Here is a 19,943-nt window from a genome sequence, read left to right as displayed (position 1 = left end):
GCGCGCCCACAACAGCCACGCGGGAGACCAACCCGGCGCCGGCGCTTGCGCAAGCCCTGGCGTAGCGACAACCGACAGCCGCCAAGCAGCCGCCAGACCACAGACAGCCGCGCCGAAGCGGCGTCCAAGCGCGCCCGTCAATGCAGTCGCCGGAGCCTCCACGGCACAAGCCCCGACGCGGCCACAACCACTCCACGCAAAGGCACTCACAGTGACCCACTGCAGACGGTTCTCCCCTCATCAAACAGGAGGGGGCACCAGTGGCCAGCAGAGACCCGGCCGCCGACTACAGAGTGCAGCGGCGGGTCACGCAAGCAGCTCCGACACCGCCAGTTCACCGACAGGGGGAAGGAGGCTGCAACAGCCGCTGCGCTGTTCCTGAGCCCAGCGTTTTTGGCCCACCACTCCAGCTAGTCAGGAGTGGTGGGATATACTTACGGACTGCTGCGGCCGGGATGCTGGGCTGAGGGGGCGGCGAGGAACCCGGACACATGCCGGTGTCAGCAGTGGTGGCCTCGCAGAGTCCGATGACTCAATTTGTTATTGCCCCCTCCTCAGGGTCACCGGACACAGGCTGCAGTAGCCGTGTGGCGCCCTCCCGGCGGCTCCCCCGTAGCAGGCAGACTGCCACAGTAAGCAGCCTGCCTGTCCTCAATGCTTGTTAAATAAACATTAAAAAATATGAAAAAAGGCTGGAGACAGCCTGATGTGCTACCGGCTCTCTCGGGCACATTCTAAAAACTGGGGCTGATGGGGCATAGAGGGGGAGGAGACAGTCACACTTCCGAATTATTTAAAGTGCCAGGCTCTGCTCTACCACCGTCTATACCCCACTGTCTTGAACTCCAGTGTCCCCTAGTGGATGAAGGAGAAAAAAGCTTTTTAGCTCCAACTGCAAATTCTAAAACCACTCTCCCATCAATGCAACACCCTAAATACTTGTCCCACATCATGTACACCTCCAGATACCTGTCCCACATGTACACCTTCACATACAAGCCCAACATCATGTACACCTCCACATACCTGTCCCACATTATTTAACCCAGAAGTTACCAAACTGTCCTCAAAGCACCATAACAGTCCAGGTTTTAAGGATATCCATGCTTGGCCACGGGTGACTTAATACGCCAGTCAATTTGATTTAACTACTCAACCATGGATCTCTCTAAAACTTGAACTGTTGGGTGCCTTGAAGATCGCATTTGGGAACCTCTGACAACCTATTATTGAGCTTTTCAGATAAATTCACATGAACATGTGTTTATTGACCAAAGTATTCTATTTAAACCACTCCAAGTGCATGACTATACATTAGGAGGGGAGTGCCAGAGTTTATGCACCAAGTACAGACATTTGCACCTTAAAATAGTTTCTTTACCTTTTTACCTGCTCAGTGGGGTGTGCACGAAAAAAAAAAAACGGAAGTTTACTCAGTAAAAGCAATGCGCGTTTGGAATTGAATCGCAATACAAGGTATGAGTTTGCAGCGAGAAAGGCTTGCGGGACCCAATTCCCACCCATTAGGAGCGACCCTTATTGACAGAGTAGCCCACAGTGTAACTAGTGCTGATCTAGATAATTTAATTCACACATTTCAGTAGGCAAGCTGGTCAGCTGTGTACCCATACGACTGGACTATAAAGGCTAAAGACTAGCTACAGTACCTACTGAAATGATCTAGGTCAGCGCTAGTTACAATGTGGGCTACCCTGCAAGTCACAGCATAGAGTTAGAGATTTAAATTATACATTTCATAATAGTTAAATGAAACCTGTACAAAACAGGTCTCTGACAAATAGAAATAGCCCAATGCTAGTCAAAAATTATTTATTTGCACATAACAGCTCAACAATTGTAACCAGTCTTACAAAATTTTAAAACATACAATGGTGACAAAATAATTTGGCTATGCCAAGTACTAGAGACTATTTTACCATATTCCAAACAGACTTTACTAAAATAAAAACCAAAGAGATCTGTACATACACCTTTCATTTTCTTATCTAAGTACATTGTCACCCTGAGATGCTGCTCAATCCAGAACCAGAATAAGTGCTCAACATTAACAGCATTTCCTTATGTTGACCCTTAAAAGTAATAAGTCGGGGTAAAACGAAAACGAAAAAAAAAAAAGGAAATTGTGGGGAAATTAAAAACTGTATACCATAGAGGCAAGGATGGGATACTACGGTGGTTCTAAAAATGTATCGCATAAAAGGCTAGCTTTCAGTCATTTATAAAAAAACAAAAAACACAGTAAAATGCAAAGGATAACGCAAAGATGCTGGCATTTATGGCCATAGTGAGAAGTGTTAATTATCTACTGGGATCCAAAATGGTACTCTAGTTTAGCTATAAATGGATTCTTTAAGAAATCTATTTCTCCTAATTAACGTATATGGTGTGGTCATATTAAAGTATTAAAGCACAGGCTAGCAAATAAATGAGGCAAAGATAAGGGGGAAAAAATTAAATTTACAGTTTTATTTGAAGATCTTTGAGCTTACATCTGTTAAATTACCAAATTAGAAAATAATGCAAAAAGTAAAAGGAAAAAAAACAAAAAAAAAAAATTGTGCTTTCCTAAACAATTAGTACCACACTATTGTTAAGGCAGCACCATGTTCATCTACAGTCCACAGACCATTCATTTGTCAACGCCTTTTATCCTTCCTGTCTGATTTACGATCTCGCTCATTTCTTGATGATCTTTTGCCTGACCGGCTACCTTCCGAAACTGTTCTCTTCCGGTCAGACCTGGAAGAGCCTTTGTCCTTGGATCCTTTGGAGTCTCTGCTACTGATTTTCGAAGACTTGTGACTCCTTTCTACGCCCGACGCATCTCTTCGCTTTCGCTCCACACTTCTCCTGCGTTTTTCATCTCGGACATGCCCTCTATTTCTACTGCGGCTGCGACTTTCACTGCTACTACTACTGCTGCTGCTACTGCTGTCCCTGCTGCTGCTCCCACTGCTGCTGCTACTGCTGCTTGAACTGCTGTGACTGCTGCTGCTAGAACTACTTCCACTGCTGCTCGAGCTGGAACTACTGCTAGAACTGCTGCTGCTACTACGGCTCTTGCCCACTTTGTTCTTAGTTCTTCCCCTATTGCCCCTTTTCACTTGCAGTTCTGAGGAGAACATCTGGACCTGAACTAGTTGGGCCTCAGAAGCAGCTACTACTACAGTCTCCTCTTTTTCCATCACCTGCTGCTCTTCCACACGATAGTGTGTTTCCAGCCTTGTCTGAGGCTCGTAATTAGTTGGTGGATGGAACATCAGTTCCGTCAATCGTTCCTTTTCTTGTCTTTCTGTGGATTCAGTTTCTAGGTCAGGATCTGGTTCACTCTTTTGATCTGACTCGTCAAATTTATTTTCAGACTGATCAAAGGCTCTCTCCTCACTCTCCACTTCCTTACTATGGTTTATGTCATCTGCCAATTCAAAGACAATTGGCTGACTGGTATCCATTGCCTGTGGCTGATCCTCATCTACACTATCTTTCCTCTCCTCATCTTCCTTTACATCCTCCTCAACCTCAGCTTCCTGGTCTTCCCACTTACTGACCTGGGGCTCCTCCACCTCTACTCTACCTTCTTCTTCTATCTTTTCCTCAGCCTTAGAGTCTTCAACATCTTCTATAAGTCTACTCTCCTGCACCACTTCTAGGTCTGTTAAACTAACACTCACATCTTTCTCTTCCTCAAAGGTGTCCTCCATCTCTATGTCATTAGGCAGGTTACCTGTCTCCTCCTCTCTCTCATGCCGAGCCACCTTACCATCTTCTCGATCCTCCTTCTGTTCTTCATTTTCATCTTCGTGCTTCTTTTCTTGATCTCGCTCTTTCATGGAATGGCGCCTAGGCCTAGCTTCCATTTTATTTAATTGTTCTGCAAATTCAACGCGTCTACTTTCAAATATACCTGTAGTGGGAAAAAAATAGAATAGAAGTTAACTGGTTTACAAAATTCTAAAAGTTTGCAGAAAATATACGAACCACCACCCATGACAACAAGCAACAAAGGATACATGTGAAACCAAAACATGGTTGCGAAACAAGCGGCTAGAATAATTCTAAGGGGGCAATCCAATTAGGTGCGGAGCTGGCTTGTGTGAGCTGTTTCCAGGGCAAATTTTAAAGCTCTTTTTTTGGGTGCGCATCTCCCCGAGGGAGTGAGATGGTAGGGAAAAACTTTATTTTAAAAGGTAAAAATGTCGGTACAGTGCATAACCCCTTAGACTAACCCCCTAATGATTAGACATTTAGAAGTTTTCAATTAGCTTATTAATTACATGTCATTTTTGGGTGCTAAAAAATAAATTTAAAAAAATGGCTTTAAATTACCCTAAAAACAACTTTATCGTTCGTTTAGGCACACCAAATTTAATTACATTATTCTAATGGTAAGATAGCTTTTTTTTTTTTTAATAAAAAATTTAGATTAAAAAAAAAAAAAAAAAAAAACACCCGTAGTGGCCTTAAAATACTCCAAAAATCACCCTTTCCTATTTTTTTTTTTAAGCATTTCTCATTTAATCCGTTAAATGATTAAGTTTGTCTTTTATAATTTTTATAAATGCATAAATCAGCCATTTGACATTCAAAAACCTCCAGTACTTTCTTTATGCCTACTAACAGCTTCCTATAGGGTCCTGCTAATGAAATTATACATTTTTGGGGGGTCCAGGATACCCTCCCCACTTGTTCATCCACTTCTTCCAAGTAGCATGCTGTACGGAATTCGCACACCATCGCTTATGCTGTGTACACACTGGCCGATAACGTGAACGATTTAGTTCAATCGTTCACAATATCGTCCAGGGTATATTGTTAATGATGCGAGCTCCCGCAAATCGTTAATATCTTTCATTGCCTGAACATGCAGGCCAACCTGTCGATAGTCAGGTTGTGCACGTTCAGGGATACTGCTGGTGATGCGACTGAACGATATCGTTCAGTGTATAAGCTCGATGTCGTTAGACGACATTGAGCCCGGCAAACACTTAACGATATGGCTCATGGAGCCAATCGTTAAGTGTGTATGCGCCTTAAGACTAGTGCGAGTTGCCATTTCTAATTGGATTGCATGATTCTCAGGAGCGAGCATTTATGCGAAGTGTGTGAGTTTCAGGAGACAAACTGGCAGATGCAAACTCGCTATGACTTGGATTGACCCCTAAGTGGTCGTACCAGAGAAAAGCTACCCACCGACATGGATGAAAATTGTGTTCTAGTGCAGGGGTTCTCAACTCCAGCCCAAGCACCAACAGGTCATGTTTTGTGGATTTCTTTCATCGTGCACAGGTGAGTGCATCTATTTTGCTTGGTCAGTAATTATCTCACCTGCTTCCACAGACAGAAATCCTCAATACCTGCTGGAAAACTTGGCTAAGAACCACTGTCCTAGAGAATTGGCAGCCAAACCCCAGACTTTCTCCACCTTCATGCCTCAATACAGACGGCAAGGTTACAACGACTGAGTAACTTATTTTGGCTTTAGAAAAGCACATAGATAACGTTGTACAAAGTAACTTACTATTCATCTTTTTCTGTGAATCCTCTAACAACTTTTGAGTTGGTGGGGACATCCTGCCAGGTGTGTAAAACAGATGGGGTCTTGTTTTGGTCCTTATATACTTGATAATTTTGACATTGTGTTCATTCCACTCTTCTTGCTAGAATGGAGGTACATAACACATTAGAAACGCCACAAGTTGCGCTGCAAATGTTCAGCGTAGATACAGCTACTCACCAAGTGTGCCAGCTCTACTTTCTGCTCCAACAGTCGCAGCTCTGTTTGTTTGGCACGTCTTTCCTCAAATAGTTCTCGCCGCTCGTTTTCCACCTGTTTCTTCTCTTCTTCTGCCTGCACTTCAAGCTTCTGCTCAATTTCTTGCCGCCTCTTTAGCTGAAAGTAGACCATGACATTTTTCTGGTCACTAGGATCATTTTAAATGGAACGCAGTTTGCGTCAGCAGAAAATATGACTATAAAATTAACTATTTCCCAATGAGATGGTCTGTAGTATAAAGGTATTTAGCAATACATCATACATAATTACTTCTCCAAAATAAACAATTATAGTAGCCAATCGCCCAAGATAGTGAAGAATGATTAAGATCTAGCTGGATAAATCTGATAGGCCCAGCTTTACCCTACAGAATACTTGCGAATCAGGCAACTTCTCTTATCTACCATCTAATAAACTTCAGGAAGATATCTAAAATCTGAGCAGATATTAAACTTAATGGAAGTTGTATATGGGCCACTTACAAATATCAATTCAGGGACAAACTAGTTTAAAGCCCTTTGAGAGGAAATAAGCATTAGAACTCAAAGAGTAAAGATGATAAATGCTAATAGCAAACTATGAAACAGAAGCTAGTAATGTGTCTGAAAGAGGAATTTGCACATTCATCTGAATATTTCTATTTGACAAACACAAAGCAAAAATAGAAGGGATAGTGCAGATAGTTTAAATAACTTACTCTTTCTGTAGCAACATTTGATTCTTGCTTAAACTTCTGAAGGGTACCCATCAACAGGCCAAATATACGCCGATTTCTACAGAGGAAAGGGGGAAGAAACAATGTATTAAAGCTTAAGTAACATATGAACAGTTAGACTGATTTGCAAAGCGTGATAAATTGCAGGAATCTAAGGAAGAGTAAACATGAAAAGTGATGGAACGCCCATGCAAGTGTTTTGTAAGCCTTGTTAAAGGGATAATATATTACTGACTACAACAAGGCTGTACACTTTTAGGATAGCACAGAAAGTTCCAAAAGAAACATACGTGCAACGTTTTCAGTCAATGCCTTATCCTGCATTTTACCTGTGCTCATTCAACTGTTTATTAGCGATAGGGATCAAAGATTCTCAATGCATCAGATTGACTTAGTTATTGGTTAATCATTCTATTTAAGTGGGGTACTGATTAGGCCACTTGCTCCCAGAAGGCCTCAAAGTATGCTCTGTTGGATGGACTTGATAAACCCTGGAAGTATTTGTATAGTTATGAGGGGGATCAATAAGTTTCACTGGGCCAAATTCAATTCAATGCGAAGATGAATAGCTGCAGGAGGGAGCTCCCCACAGCTATCCAATACACCACGCTGTTTGGGCGGGCCAAAGGATTTATTCTCGCACCCCCCTGGGTGTGCGAGGAGAAATCCGACAAAAGTTGCGGGCGCACAGCTGTTTGCCGGCTTAGCGCAGTGCTAACAGCCGTGCGGCAGGTACTTTAGTCAGAGAATGCCGGTTCTCGTGACTAAATACCCAGGTTAAGTCGCAAGAACCGGCATTCGCTGACTTAACCAAATCCTGACCAGGCAAACAGCACGGTGTATTGAACAGCTGCGGGAGGTCCCTCCCACGGCTATTCATCATCGCATTGAATTAAATTCAGCCCCTTGATACAATAAACAAGCCGTTTGGGCACCAAAAAGACCGACTTTTTCGCACATTCCGTTTGGGCACCAAAAAGACTGACTTTTTTGCACATTTGAGCTTGCCACATCAGGAGGCTGAGAGCAGAAATGTGGGCACCCGCAAAATTCGTGCCTGGTCTGAGCAACAATCTACTTGCTTGTCAGACTTTCATTACTTAGAGCACCCCAAAGACAATTGAATCCCTCCCACCCCTCCAATATTTGCATTCAGAATAGACAATTATTGACCACTGCTTCTAATAAAAGGGCCCATGGTCTGAATGACAGTGTCTAGTATGGATCTCTTATAATATGAGCCTTTATAATGAGTGTTTAATCGTGAGCTATCCCGGCACAGTGATTTATAAATCTGTTACACTGTACATAATGCATCAATACTAGTGAACTCTGCATTTAGACAATGCACTCACCATCATATGTCAGTATGGGGAGAAATTACCTTTGCTTTCCTTTTTCATCCATGTTCTGATCCTGTATAAGATCTCGGCGTGTACGTTCCTTGGAGGTAGCAACAACTGAGGACTGCAACGCTGGCTGCGTGAAAAAAAAAAAAGCACATTAATTAAAACGCTTAGCTTAAATGTTTACATTTAAATGTTTACACACTCCCAAGGAAACCTAACGTACTTTTTTATCATCCTCCTCCTCAGCGTCGCTTTCCTGGCGTGACTCTCTCCGCTGCCGACGATCCCCACTCAGCCTGAGAAAAAGTAATGGAGGTTACAGAACACTGCACTTTCCTTTTAATGACAGGTAAATCTGGAAACAGTCAAAAACAAAATAAAGAGGAAAAAATTTAACCCAACTCAAAAAGGTCACAAAAAAAAAAAAAAACCTGCAAAACACAAAAACAAAGGGGGTGATTCAATTGTTAGTGCTAGGGGCTGTCTGTGCTGGGCGCCTGATGGAGCACTCATTTGATTTTTTAGCCATGCTAATTAATGGGCGCACGCCCATTAATTATTGTGCTGGTCTCACCCAATTAGACTGGGTTTAGTCAGCATAAAACGGTTAAACTCCATCTAAAGTCCTGGTTATGGCGCCAAAACCACAAACTTATCGCACATTTCTGCTTGCCACCTCAGGAGGCAGTGAGCAGAAGCACCTGCGGCTATTGCGCCCGAACAGAGCACAAATTAAAATTCTCTGTCAAGCAAAAACCATTACATTACCCCCCTAGAAATGAAAAAAATAGCTGCACACAAGCCGACAAACTAGAATACACATTCGCATTTAACTTTAACAAAAAATACTGTATGTGTAATAATTAGGCTAATGCTAAGCAGAACTAAATAAAAGTCCAGTATTTCATAAAACCAGGCTCTTTGGCTGGTAGAAAGTGCAGAAAATCAAATTAAATAGTCTGGACTCATTTTAATTTGGAATTTTACAGCCATAATAAGTTGAATAGCTATTTTATATTAAACTGTGATAAACCAACAAATAGATTAGAACATAAGCCCAATAATCATTATTCACAAAATAAATTAATTCTTCACCTGCTCAGTGCACCTTCAAAGTCCCGCTGTTTGGCTGGGGGTCCTCCTCCACTATCCGAGAGTCCACGCCTAAGGATGAGAAAAAATAATGTAACATGCTACCAGAACTGACAACTGAACTCGCATAACAAAAAAGGTAGACCCTTAAATACCAAGAGAAACATAACAGTAAAATCTTCAACAGATTTAGATACAAGAATTTGCTGTTAACATTGACAATAAAAAACACATACCGTAGCACAATGCCACCACGGCCTCTACCTCCAATTGCATTTGGACCTGAGATGGTCAGTCGTCTTGCCAGTGCAGGCCTGCGACACAAAAGCAAATACATAATGAACTCCATAGTTTCATACAAACATGAAACACAAACTGATAATTTAAAGTAGTGTTCATTCTAGCACCCTGCACCTATTAAAACCTGTGCAGTTCATCTTTCCTGTCTGGGGTGTTGCTCTCTGCTCTGGTGCTTCCAACACAAACTGCTATATTTCAGTACAGACATTCCTCACTTAACCTACTCGTTTAACAACTGTTCGGACTTACGACCAGCACTCTGACCAGCTGGAACCCATAGTACAATGACTAAAATGTTATTCTGAATGTCTTATTTTTTTATAACATTGTACTGTACAGTATGAAAGTTATGCAAAGTAAAACAGTTACAGTATCAAGTTCTTTATTCAGAATACATAAAAATGATTATCTGTATTAAATATATATGGCTCCTCGTTTAGTGACCAATTCGTTTAACGACCTAGTCGTAGGAACGGAACTCAGTCGTTAAGTGAGGAACGTCTGTAGTTTGTTGCATCAGCGGAGTGTGCTAGAAGCACCAGAGCAGAAAACGACACCACAGGCAAGAAAGAGGGACTGCACGGGTTGTGACAGGTGCAGGGTGCTAGAATGAAGACTAATTTAAGTATGTTTTTTCTGTATTTACCCTAGACCAGCACATAAGTGTCAAGTGTACTGGGAAAAAAAATAAGTTTTGCTGCAAAACTTATTTGTCAATGAGCTGCTCGACCCACATATAATATGACCAATTACTAGCGAGAGCGTCTTGTAACAATTTGACTGGCTGCTACAGTTTGTCCTATAAAGCATACACAAGCATTGTATAAAGACACTGATAGGGGAGAGCTTGAATAAGTAACCATTTAGATAGAAGATATAAAAACTTTTACGAGCAGGGAAAACTTGTCAAGTGGAAAACAAACCAATCACTTCTGGCAACAGATCACTTGATAAAATCAGAGACAAAAAAAATAAAAATGTTGATCTGTCTGAAACTGGGTACACACCTATACAATCCTCGGCCCGATCCCCCGATAGCGGGTAATCGGGCAGAGGATTGTATAAGCGAGTATGCAGGACCGTTCACCGACAAATGGTTTAAAATGCTCACTGCAATGGTCGGGATCAGGAGGTCGCATCTTATGTGCTGTGTAATAATTATCGGACTGACCTCACAAGCCCATAGAAGCCTGTACACACTGAGCTATTACTAGCACAGGACTCGCAGTGGGCTCACAGAGGGTCAAGTTGGGGACACATTACGCGGCTGATCGGGAGACTTTACTCAATTAGCCGAGTGATCACTGTGTACTCGCTTTAGGCAGGGGTATTCAACTTGCGACCCTGCAGCTGCTGTGGAAATACAAATGACCTGCACGAGTTTTGCTCTTGGGGAATAAAACAGTAGCAGTTCATGCTGGGATGTGTTGTTCCACAGCAGCTGGAGTGCCGCATGTTGAATATCCCTGGCCTAAGGGCTCATACATACACCACGGTAGCAAAGGTTTGAACTCTCATCACTAACAACAGAGCCTTAGAAGAACCTTCTTAATGGTTCACAGCTGCAAAATGTACCATATGTACCTAATAAGCATTCTCAGATACCTCCATCGTATTTTACCAAGCACTGACAGATCTCTGCACTGCAGGGAACACCAAAATCAATGCTATGTAATGTATACATACGTCAGTGTGTACACAGGTTCACTAGCACTAGATTCATATGTTTTATTGACTTTGAATGTTAAAGCACATTTAATAAGCAAGAGTTTATTGCTACAAATTAGCATCCAGTGTGTATGAGGATTAACTGTGCAAATTGGTTGCTGAAATAAGTGTTGTGTCTACAGACAGGGTTATTTAAATACAGTATTCTCATTAAAACATAAGGAAAGCACATTGCAAGGTGCAGCCATTCATACTATTAAGAGTGATACGTCTGATGGGAGCTTTAAGTGCCTATTTCATATTCTAGCCAATAAACTGGAGCGGTGCTTATACCCCTTTTACACCAAAGTCCCGGGTCTGACCCAGGATTTGGAGCACGTTTCCAACCCGGATCAGACCACCTTTTACACCACGGCGCCAACCCGCTATGCCCAGGTCAGCACCGTTCACAACGGGTCAACACTGACCCAGCTGTCCGGTGCAGGTGAGCAGCGCTTCTTCCCCGCCCTCCCCCTCCATGACCCTTATCTTACTCCGCAGCGGTCCGGAGGGTAGGTGGGGCGCGCTGCTCCGTTCTGGTCGGGACGAAGCTGGCTTCAGTGGACACTAGTATGCGGCGCGACCTGGGTTGTGCAGTTTACACTGCAGGGTGACACGAGAACGGCCCGTGCTCATCCCTGCAAGCAAGCGAGGCCGGATCCCCGGGTCACTGGACTAGGATTTCCCGTTTACAGTAACAAAAATCCCGGGTTGATGCGCGTTCACGTATATCACCCCGGGATTATTCAGTCATTGTAAAAGGGTGAATTACATGGAGCTTTATTCCTTTTTATTTTTGTTACTGCCAAGCCTATACCCGCTACAAAAAGTCCACAAACTAATAAATATGGGCCACAAATATAATAGCTCCTGATCAACACATGAATTGGATTCATAAAGTGTCGACATGTATTACTGACCAACCTATTTGGACGATGTCCTCTTTGAACAGTGTATGGCAGATATCGTCCGACTGTGATAAATGTGCCTTATATGATCTGACCAGGATTAATGTACCTTCTGTGACTTCAGATTAAGGTAACACACGTGTATGGTCAAAACTCATCAACATTAAGCTGCTGTACCCCAACTTCTAATTGCCAGAATCTGACGCAATAAAACTAAAAGGTGCATACACAGTCAGATTTCTTGGTCAATTTAAACGATAACGATATCGCTTGATCGTTTAAATTAACCTTTTTTTTGCCCCCTCATACGACCAAACAATGCGCAGGCACGGATGGTCGATATCGACCATCGTCCGTGCATGCAGGCCAACCTGGTCGATATCTACCAAGTTAGCCCGGTTACTATAGGGACCCTCGATCGAGGGTCATTATAGTAGTTGGGGGAATGGAGCATGTGTTGGATGTTCGATAACTATCATCCAGCACATGCTGGTTGATCAGACAACGATCTCTGATAGCTGTCTGATCTGACCATGTGTACGGTCCATTAGTTTATAGAAGACTGTCTTCTCTACAGAAAATTACCAACTGCTGCTTTCCTTATTCATACATGAGTGATTTGTGAGTATATTTAATAGTATGTTGTATAGACCATAAAGTATACATTATATTTTAACTAAGCAGAATTACCATTTACAATTCATACTTTAAGCCAAGGGTGGAAAAAAAATAAAAAATTTAAAGAGCCAGCATGATCTTGTAAAAACTGCACTACCTTAGAAAACATTCTACATAAAAACCATGTGGATGTAAGGGGATGTAGAAGTATTCACTCTAGGGCTGGAGTGGGGCAGGGCGCCTGTGTGTAAAAAGGGCACTAATGCGCATGCCGAAGACATGTACGCATCCAAAAAGGGGGCGTGTCCACAAGACGCATCCCCTTTTCATCACTGTAGGGGGTGTGCCGAGCACTCAAAGATGCTGGGAAGCCCCAAAGCTATCCCTGCAGTGTCAACAGATGCCGTAAGCATGCGCATGGCACCTATTCACCTGACGGCGATTGTTTCACGGCAACTTTCCCAACCCACAGGTGGGGACAGCAGCTAGCCGGCTGTTTCAGCAGGGAGCCGCCATAAAGGCAGGGTGCATTTTAGAGTTTTAAAATCGGGCAGGGCGTGGCACCCTACTAAAACAGCGGGTGCAGCACAGCTGATGGCAGATATCAGCCAACCGCCCATACACTTGCTTCAGAGGCCACAGGTTACTGATATCACAACTGGACAGGCACATGCAAATGCCTGCGCAGTAGTGACGTCAGGCACGACACATTGGGCGGACGATTGGTAAGTGTATATGCACTTACTATTATTTAGATAGGATGGCAGATTGTCCTAGTGCGTACCCAGCACATCCGTAAAAATAAATTCTAGCTGGTAGTGCAGCTTTTAAGAGGGCAGACCTGTGTAGTCAATAACCAGAGCCAAAAATTTGCACTTGTCCAGACCTATCCGATTTCAATCTGAACCCCTATAACAAATATTGCTGTATGCAGACTTTTCAGCTCATGTTAAGCCAGGGACAAAAAAGCGCCAATAAATTTGAACGTGAAAGTGTTTAAAGTTGCATTGTCACACATTCCTGCAGCGCTCCAATGGTCAGAGGAAGATTGTGATTTTACAATTGGCCCTAAATACTTATCAGTTATTTATAGAGCACACACATTTTACAGAGTGACTATTTCACTTAGATCAGTCTGACCCAGGAGCGCTTACAACCTATATTCCCTACCATACATACATATTACTGTTCATTCTTCTGTCAGAAGCCAAATAACCAACCACAGTGTAAGAGGAAATCCACAGACATGGAGAGAACATACAAATTCCACACAGATAGGTCTGTGGGCAGGAAAAGAACTCGACCTCATGGCTGGAGTGGCGCAATGTTGACCACTACACTAACCGTTCACATTCACACCCACTTTGCACTGTTTTACACCGCAACATACCATCTGCAATACATGGAAGAGGCCATAGCACAGGCATTCCTAACCCTGTTTCATTCAATCATAAGTTTACAAATGTGGAAAGCCACACAATAGGCTAGGACGGGTTATGCCACAGTAAAGGGACCCCACATAAGACAGGGGAAGGATATTACCATTACCCAGGCAAATGAATGAGTGCGCTCCGTGCGGCCATTCCCAGTGACTATCTATGGGACGCACATGTAGCAGCTGCGCCAGCTCCTGGGTCCGGCCCAGGGCTAGACTGGACAGTAACATCATAAGGGTTCACCCCCCTCATACAAACGGTGCCCACACCGTGCAGCCTGTGTCTGAGGTGCGGGGCCACGCGGCTCTGGTACGCCTGCAGCCAGGCCCGGGCCTCCGCCGCGCCCACAGGGGCCTCCTCCTCCTCACCTGGTGTCGCTGGGGTCCCGGCCGGTCAGCTTCCGAATATTTTCGTCGACGTTCTTCAAGCTTTCCTTCGCTTTCTCCAGCTGCTCCTGCAGGGTGCGCACGGCGACCGCCATCTTGTCCTCCCAACTCCCGTCTCCCAGTCACTTCCGGGTTGTGCAGATGAATTACAGGCGCGTCCGAGAGAAAGGGGAAATGGCGTCGGTGAGGGCATGACCTCCCGCTCCCACCGTGCTGACCAATCCGGGGGCGGGGGCGTGGCAGGGAGACCCGCCCCTAGCTGGCTAGACGTTGGAAAACCCCCACGTGTGCTAGTTCCCTATACCTATCATTATGACAGTACTGCTGTCACTGTTTATGGCTTTCCCACCAAAAGAGAGCACAGGGCCTGATTCTTTACAGATCACAACTGCGAATGCAATAGCGATTACACACGCAGTCTCAACTGCGATAGTATGCTAATCCATTGTGATCGCTATGCCGTCGCTGCACTACATAAGGATGCCCACTTTATCTTACACATCCGTAATGTTTAGCAAGATTGCAAAAACATCGGTACAGTCGAGTACCATCGCAGCCTCACGCACACTGGCACAAGTTCAGAAACTGCTAACTTCAGCACACGCTATCAGGCCTCAGGCTGCGTAGGACATCGCAGTGGATAATTTATGCACGCCCCTGCAACGGTGTTCAAACGCCCTGGCATGCCTGCGTTTTCCCACCCCCCAGTCGCCATCCACAAACGGCACTTTCTGTCAATCACTCTGCGATGGGTCTGCGTAGTCACTGCCATGCATACGCAGAACACAACAATCAGCCGATTGTGTGCGTATTAGCAACTGCGATCTTTGCTGAATCAGTCCCACAGTACAACGTTTTTAGTTCTCTGTGATCGATGCATATGTTAGTATGAGCTGATATTCTGTCTACATTTAGATATACTGACTAATATAAATATTAAAATTTTATACTTGAAAATGTTTGCATTTTGTAACTATGGGCCTGATTCAGACCCGCTTGCAAGCGAGTCAATGGTGGGGCACTGCGCACCCGCGGCGTGCGCAATGCGTGTGCGCGAGCCATGGAGCGAGTGAGAAATTCGCTTGCTCCGGGGATCGCTACACAAACGAGGCGGCCAGCTCGCCCCGTTTTGTAGGAGGGTCAGGGGGGTGGCTGGCCAAACGGAGGCGCCCCGTTTTGTAGGCGGGTCAGGGGGGTGGCTGGCCAAACGGAGGCGCCCCGTTTTGTAGGCGGGTCAGGGGGGTGGCTGGCCAAACGGAGGCGTTTGGGGGCGGTCCTATTGACATAATTCGTGCTGTCAGTAGTATGCTTCATGCTCTATTATAGCAGGAAGCTCACTTGGGCTTGCGGAAGACGAGACAATACCACAAGGGTCTCGTCGCAAGCGCGATGGTTGCAACCATCACCTGGCCGCTCGCAAAAGCTGTGGGTGGTCACCCACAGCTTAGCGAGCGGCCAGGAGGCTGGTATTCAGAAAAAAAGCGGCCCCCCTGATTCAGAGCGAGTGCTCGCTTTTTGCGAGCAGCTCTGAATCAGGGCCTGTGTGTTTGAATAGTAAAATCTATTTAATGTTTATGTGATTTTTGTAAGACTATTCATTATAATTTGCGGTGGCCCAGCGGAATTTAAGCTCTGAAAAACTTTCAGCTTGATGAATGGACAGCAGCTGCATCAGGACTCCGATGGTGAAGGGGCCTGTTATACCTCTTTTACACCAGAGCTAAAACCCGGGTTATTGCAGGGTTAACCCGGGTAGCTCCTTGGTGTAAAAGGGGAAAGGGTTGGATTGCCGGGTCAAGTGACCTGGCAATCCAACCCAAGTAACTTGCAGGGTTTAACACGGGAATAGCCCGTGAAACCCTACAGTGTAAACGGCGCTATCCGGGTCATGGTGACCTGGATCGTGCCGCATGACTGCCAATTGGCAGGCTTCAGTGGTGCTTGGAGATGACGTAATCTCTAAGTGTCCACTTCAAAGCCGGGTCTCTGCAGACCCGGCTCCGGTGTGAACGGCGCTGACTCGGGAATTTCCCGACAGCTGGGGAAATTCCGGGTCTGATCCAGACAGGAACCCTGTTCCAACCTCCGGGTCAGACCCAGAATTTCGGTGTAAAAGCAGTATTACATAGAATTGCAGAATCTACTGTTATTGCATCTGTGATGGGTCAGTTCACCTTAATGAAAAGGCCCCTTTGCAGCCTTGGTAGTCTCTTGTACTTGCAAATCAAAATTAAGATAACACATATTGTAATACAACAATTCTAATTGACGGTGTTGTAAACTTGTGTGACATGCTTATATGGACACAAATATGCTTTTTTTCCCCGCACAAAATGAATTGATATGCATCCATGCCCATGGTGCCTGAGAGGCATTATGACAGACTTGTCTACTTTTGGGGGAACGCAACACCTATATGCAGCACTGATAAGGCCCTGTAATACTCCGTCTGTGAGGCGTCATATATTTGATTTACATCTAACTGTAAGGAAGCACCAAAGCAGCTACATGGTTCTGCACATATAAACTATATGGTGCTTGATGAATTATATATAAACTATATGGTGCTTGATGAATTATATATAAACTATATGGTGCTTGATGAATTATATATAAACTATATGGTGCTTGATGAATTATATATAAACTATATGGTGCTTGGTGAATTATATATAAACTATATGGTGCTTGATGAATTATATATAAACTATATGGTGCTTGATGAATTATATATAAACTATATGGTGCTTGATGAATTATATATAAACTATATGGTGCTTGATGAATTATATATAAACTATATGGTGCTTGGTGAATTATATATAAACTATATGGTGCTTGGTGAATTCACCAATAAATTCAAATAATAAAATAATATTGCAAGTATCCGTTGAGAATCTTTAAAGTGCCTAGTGAGCTACCATTGAATTGAAGTGTCCGCACCCTATATAGATCACATTGAGACATAAAAAATCAAAATCAAGTTCGCCTCCTAGAGCAATACGGGTCTATTTACTAAGCAGTGTTAGGAGACAGAGTGAAAAGTGATAAGAAAGTGATAAGGTGCCAGCCAATCAGCTTCCAACTGTCATTTTTCAAACACAGCCTGTGAGATGACAGTTGGGAGCTGATTGGCTTGCACTTTATCACTTTCTTATCACTTTTCACTCTGTCTCCTAACACTGCTTAGTAAATAGACCCCATAATGTCAGCTGTGCACTGTGATATTGAAATCATAAGTAAATTGACCTGATTCAAAATATAAAAATAGTTTATCTGAACCATAAGGCAAGAGGCTCCAACAAAGATATTTGTCCAGTGAGATTACTCTTCTTTTTTACATAGATTATCTCTCAATAAAAGGGATGGAAGCATACAACATAGTGTAATCCTGTTTCACATGGTATACAAAAATGAACAATGCATAGGAAACGTTCCCAGAAAATGTAAAAATGCAATTATCTGAAACGTGAGTCGAAATTATATAATAGCTAAATAATGGGGATATAGTGCAAATATTATGGGAGGCTACACTTTAAACAAATTATGATGTCATCACTGTTGCGCAGACCCATTGGCAAAATTGCTAGACTCTCCAGGGTGTCAGGGAGATCACCACTATTATAGGAAGTCTCCCTGACATTCAGGTAGAATCAGCAAGTATGCATATTGGGTTTATGACCCTTGCACTGTGGGCGGGGCATATAAGAGCTGCCATAGAACAATAAAACGCATCCCATGCTGATAAGAAACACAGATGTGCCTATTTGGAGACAATCACTTGCATCTGCTCGTACCCTGGTACAACGTGCCAATTAGATTGGCTGCATGCTTCTGAATTCCTCCCACATATTCTAATATTACAATAATGTTTATGCTGCAATCTGTTCACAGTATTACAGTGTGATTAGCAATTGTGTGTGTATTTTTGTGAACCTATTAAAAACTTAATGTGTAATTTACGTTTTGGTCTAATTTCCTTTTGCATGACGAATGTGACTTTTATTAGATATTCATAACACTGTCATGTACTTGTGTATGATTTGTGTATTGTATTTGTAGCATTTACTACTACCACTATGAAGCCACACCTTTTGGTATAAAGCGGTCGCCTTAACGGGATGTAGTTTATAGACCGGCGGTCTACATGCTGCCGGACTATATCCTGACAGCAGAAGCCTGACAAGGGACTTAAGATAGGCGTCGAAATACCAACGCCTATCTTAATCCCAACGCCGGAATGCCAAAGTCCTGCTGTCCTTAGCACTTAGCCGTGTGGGGGGGGGGTTTAGGCACTCCCAGGGGGACTTAGGGTCAGACACCCCCCGGGAACAGTTAGGTTTAGGATGTGGGGGGGTAGGGTTAGGTTTAGGCACCCCCGGGGGGGACATAGGGTTAGGCACACTGCATGAAGGGTTAGGGTTAAGGGGGGGTTGGGTTAGGTGTCACTGGGGGGAGGTTAGGGTTAGGCACCCCCCCGGAGGGTTAGGGTGCGGGGCGGAGGGTTAGGTTTAGGCACCCCCGGGGGGGGGGAATTTAGGCACCACTCTGGGAGTTTTAGGGTAAGGCACCCCTTAGGGAGGGTTAGGCTTAGGGGGGAGAGAAGGGGAGGGTTAGGGTACTTACATGCTCCGTCGGGATTCTCCTCTGTCGGGCTTCCGACATCGACATTTCATCCCGGCGGCTATTGAGCCGCCAGGATTTTTTAAGTGTTAGTAAATGTGTGATTTAACCACAGAAACACAACAACAATGTTGATCGACTTTCAACGATGTTAAATCGATTACAATCAATCTTTAGTAAATATACCACCAGGAGTAACCCAGGCACATATACTCCCCATGCAGAGCTGGACACATCTTGGGTCTGATCTAGAGGAGGACGCAGTGCCGATGTTGGCGGCGTTGAGCGATTATTTGCTACTGCGCATGTGAAATAAAATCAGAAATCCCAACAGCACGTGGGTTCCACTATCGCTGGCATAAGGAACAGCAAGACAAAACAATGGGTGTTCCAGGCTGGTAACTGGGAGGTGGTCTGAAGTGAATGCAAAAAAAGTCTGTCTGATGAGCATGTAATGGGAGCGTCGCAGGTGTGTCTATGGAACCGGCTGCATGCTCATACGCACTGCCGCAGCCACAGAGGCCTTGTTTAGCCAGAGTTGAGAAGGAGACACTGCATATGCCATAGGCTCATGCAAGTGTTAATGGTGAAAGCAATGATGTACCAATGGTGGATTATTTAGCACCACCGGCATAATTACACCCTCCACAGGCATTGAAAGGGCATGCGTCGCAAGGCTTGCACCGTTCAGCGCATGCTAGTACAGAAGGGGAAGCGTACTTGCCAACTCTCCCTTATTGTCAGGGAGACTCCCTAAAAGAGTAGCAATCTCCCTGACTCCCTGAAGAGAATAACACCTGATTGCATCTTACTGGGATCATTAGTATCATGTCCCTGCACTGGTTATAAGGCACGATCGCTATGGCTGCATCCAAATTCTGAAAAGCATCAGTGTGTTTTCATTAACAAATAGATCTTATTAACTGCTTTTGGTCTCGTTTAAATTTGGATATAAGTAAACATTATGGCACACCTCTCAGATGTAGCAGTACACAGTGTAACGCCGCGCTCATAG

The 19,943-nt window shown here is 44.1% G+C and overlaps 1 protein-coding gene across 1 annotated transcript; it reads right to left on the bottom strand.

The window, feature by feature from the left end:
* Positions 1-2,467: 2,467 nt before the first annotated feature.
* On the bottom strand, positions 2,468-14,453 carry PNN (pinin, desmosome associated protein). Its single transcript, XM_088471334.1, has 9 exons — positions 14,288-14,453; positions 9,187-9,264; positions 8,954-9,022; positions 8,082-8,154; positions 7,894-7,988; positions 6,492-6,567; positions 5,756-5,911; positions 5,540-5,678; positions 2,468-3,925 (listed from the first exon to the last, which is right to left on the bottom strand). The coding sequence occupies exons 1-9, from the start codon at positions 14,398-14,400 to the stop codon at positions 2,658-2,660; spliced, it is 2,067 nt and encodes a 688-aa protein (XP_088327460.1). The 5' UTR covers positions 14,401-14,453; the 3' UTR covers positions 2,468-2,657.
* Between the last annotated feature and the right edge of the window lie 5,490 nt (positions 14,454-19,943).

The sequence above is a fragment of the Taudactylus pleione genome, unplaced genomic scaffold (assembly GCF_031769625.1).
Source record: "Taudactylus pleione unplaced genomic scaffold, aTauple2 ptg000113l, whole genome shotgun sequence".
Taxonomy (NCBI): domain Eukaryota; kingdom Metazoa; phylum Chordata; class Amphibia; order Anura; family Myobatrachidae; genus Taudactylus; species Taudactylus pleione.
Note: the sequence above shows the minus strand (reverse complement) of the source record. Positions and strands in the feature narration are given on the sequence as shown.

Excerpts from the sequence above, each read along its gene's own strand:
- PNN (XM_088471334.1), bottom strand. The coding sequence starts at position 14,400 with ATGGCGGTCGCCGTGCGCACCCTGCAGGAGCAGCTGGAGAAAGCGAAG. Across the intron at positions 9,265-14,287 it reads CGGGACCCCAGCGACACCAG|GCCTGCACTGGCAAGACGAC; the intron begins GTGAGGAGGAGG and ends TTTGTGTCGCAG. Across the intron at positions 7,989-8,081 it reads AGGAGGAGGATGATAAAAAA|CCAGCGTTGCAGTCCTCAGT; the intron begins GTACGTTAGGTT and ends TTTTTCACGCAG.